A 3,367-nucleotide genomic window follows, 5' to 3' on the forward strand; every position below is an offset into this window, starting at 1 on the left:
ATAAAAGAGAGATCATTTGTTTTATATCTTTGAACATAAGTGTCGAAAAATTCAACAAGAGAATTTGTACAACATTATAGTATATTTGCTGGTAAATTTACTTATACTAGATAATTATATTTATTTGAATTTTAGTATGTGCACATGCAAAAAAGTCCACATACTATTGAACATTGAGAACAACAAGATGTTTCTTAGGAAAATACTCTAATATCATACTTTTCTAGCAAAATTGAGAGATACGAGATTCGAGATTACCTGAGGAAGAACATTTTGGGTTGATCCTTCAGTTAATGGTGTAGACGTGGGCAACTCTGGAAACGAAGGGGGGTCATTACGGGAAAAACAAGGATCTGTGCATAATTCTGGGTCAGCGTCGCGGCGCTCGGGCCTGTTTCCTCAAAAACTTCAGAACATCCCCCATTTTCCTCCAACTTGAAACGAAATGCGAAATTAACAAATAGTGGATATATTTGGACATCATGCCGGATAAAACCAAACGCATAATAACTATTTTGGGTTACTAGCCCGCCAGAAACTACCCTAGTGCGCACAATTTGGTCCCTCTCTTCTCAACTCCCTCGCCCGAAAGCAAACCTCCCTACCATCAAGCTCCACCCTACCTAACCCTCTCATCTCCCTCATCTCTCATCTCCACCGCGACCCAAACCGCCATCTCCATCTCTGTTCACTGCCAAAGCCCTAGCCGTTTCAATCTTTACTCATTAAAACCCTCTTTGCGACTTTATTGGGAACTCGAATACGTTTAACTCAAAATGTCAGTTTAGCTCTTGGATTTGGAGCTTCATACAAGATGTTGCAGGGTTCTACATTTTGCCAAGCTGCTGGATGGATTTGATCAGCTGGCGTTCAGCTCACTGGACTTCAGCAAAGTTCTTCATTCACAAGCTCCTACTATTAGCAGCAATCTATTTTCTTTGGCAGGAAAGGAATAGTAGATCTTTTAAGAATGTTTCCAATACCCCTTATCATGTTATCTCCTTGATAAAGTCCTGCATCAGAGCTCATTTAGCTGCAATTAAGTTGACGAGGAGTTCTGATCTTAGAATTATCACAGCAGAGCATGACCTCCATAATCTTTTTGTGCAGTCTTGTTCTTCCTACTCGTGGCTGATATTTTAGGATAACCTTAATGCTTTTGAGTTTGAATGGTATCCAATACTTTGGTCTGAAATATTTATGCTATTGGTGTTGTAGTTAGCTGTGTTCTTGGTGCTCTTGGCAACTGTGCTACATCTTGTTGAAGTTAGTGTTGAACCTTTGTTTTGTTTGTGTTGTACTTCCCCTAATAGGGGCTCCATGTATATCCTTTCTTACTTATATACAAGCTTACTCTTTAACAAAAAAAAAAAAAAAAAAAAAAAAAAAAAAAAAAAAACTCACATGCAAAGTCAGAATGAGGACACATATGGCAAAGGTAATATAAACCTTTTGTGAATTTCACTACAAGAATCTAATTCAGGTGTGATACCCCAAACCCTTTTGTGAAGTTCAACCCTTTTTTTTTTTTTTGAGTGAACGTCAACCCTTTTGATTCTTAAACATGAGTACCGTGCGCCGATGAGCTCAAGTATTATTAAAGAGAAACATGAATCTAATATATGCGCTGATGGTTCATGAATGTCGGAGCCGCAATATGCATTTGCACAATAAGCGCCGTTGAGCTCAAGGTTAGTGCTGCCTGTACTTTACAAAGTTTAGAATAACATTTACAGCATGCTTTTGGGGGCCACAAGTTGAAATTGGTGTAACAAAATACCTAGAACACCGTTAATTTAAGACTTCAAGGGCCCAGGAAAAAGTTCAATTCATTATGCTTTTAGACTTTTTGTTTTGTCATCACTACTAACACTATAAATTAATGAGACCCTTCATTTTGCTTAGATATACAACAACTGAATTGCTTGAAATACCCTGCCTAAACTGATCATATCACATATATAATGGCAAGTCAGCAACCACCAGCTCGTCCATGGATCCCGTTTTCTTCTACGAATCGCCCTTCAGCCCCAGCACCAGCACCAACCATTTTGGCGCCTCAGGCTCAACCACCTGCTCGCCAGCCAAGGCCACCACTTGTCCGACCCACATTTAGGCCCCCAGCAGGCCAACCTCCAGCACCACCTGTTGCTGCACCACCTCCTGCCACCACTTATGTGTCGTCGTCATCTCCAACCATCAAAGTTTCCCCTTCTTCATCTTCTCTGTGAACTTCTCCAGCACCAAAACCATCACCAAAATCCACAGTTCCTCAAGTTGCATCCTCTTCTTCACTGTCACCATCTCCTAAAAACAACTACTTTCAGCTTCTTCATCTTCATTGCCCACTTCTCCAGCCCCCAAAGTAATGTCACCACCGGCACCACCTTCTTATATCTCTGCCACCGCTGCCTCTGCCACCGCTGTCAATGCTCGTGCCGCCACCCCACCATCCTCCCCCAAATCTCTATCCCCCAAGATGGAGCCCGTTTCTACTCCACCATCTCCTCTGTTCCTCCCTCCTGCCCAAATAAAGTTTGTTGGCAAGCCTGAAACCAAGATTCCAGCAGAAGCCGAGAAAAAAACTATACTGGTACAAGAAACCTTCAACACCTCCAATGGTAACTTTCAAAAGCATGCCAGCAGGTATTCGGATTCCGAAGATTTTGGGGTGAGAGTTATAACAATTGCAGGTGAAAACAGAGGTGCTATTATGGAATTGAGCCCTTCCCTCTGCAACGAAGGCAATCCAACAGCTCTGAACAACAACGGTGAGAAATTGGAAAGAGAGAGTAATGAAGAAGGGAGGTCAAAGATGAAGGACAAAACTCACAAAATGGTGTGGCCATTGAAGACTACATTCATGAACAGCAACGTGCAGGGTGCGAGCAATTCGATTCTCTTGGACTGTTCTTTCACTCACCACGGTCCTGGTGTCCACCACTCTCTCTCTGGTAAGGCCAACGGTGGCCGTGGAGCTCAGCTAAACGACTAAAATAATTGGAGAAAGAGAGGGTATATATATATATATAACTCTAGTTTTACAATTTTATGCAATCGGAATAAATGAGTGGTTGATGATAAAAGGGCCGTGGATTCTGATTCCCCATTGTTATATTCCTTTTACACGATGGGTAAGAGTGATTAAGCAAGTAATGGAGGAAGTAATAAATGAGGGACCTTTGTATGTATGTATAGTATATGAGTAATGGTTTGATCAAAACAAATGGTAGTGACAATAAATTCAATATTTGTACCGATGTGATTTGATATTAATAATATAGTAACAGGATATATGAACCTAGATCATTTCTTGTGTCATTTCATATCATCATGTGTTTGTATCAAATTATTTATATAACAATCT

At 40.8% G+C, this 3,367-nt stretch overlaps 1 protein-coding gene across 1 annotated transcript; it reads left to right on the forward strand.

Annotated features, from left to right (window-relative positions):
• The first annotated feature begins 2,368 nt into the window (after positions 1-2,368).
• On the forward strand, positions 2,369-2,995 carry LOC132296096 (uncharacterized). The gene has a single exon (XM_059794337.1). The coding sequence runs from the start codon at positions 2,369-2,371 to the stop codon at positions 2,993-2,995; it is 627 nt and encodes a 208-aa protein (XP_059650320.1).
• The last annotated feature ends 372 nt before the right edge of the window (positions 2,996-3,367 follow it).

This window comes from Cornus florida, unplaced genomic scaffold (genome assembly GCF_030987335.1).
Source record: "Cornus florida cultivar Cherokee Brave unplaced genomic scaffold, ASM3098733v1 CherokeeBrave_3.0.0_Hap2_Chr02, whole genome shotgun sequence".
Classification (NCBI taxonomy): Eukaryota; Viridiplantae; Streptophyta; class Magnoliopsida; order Cornales; family Cornaceae; genus Cornus; species Cornus florida.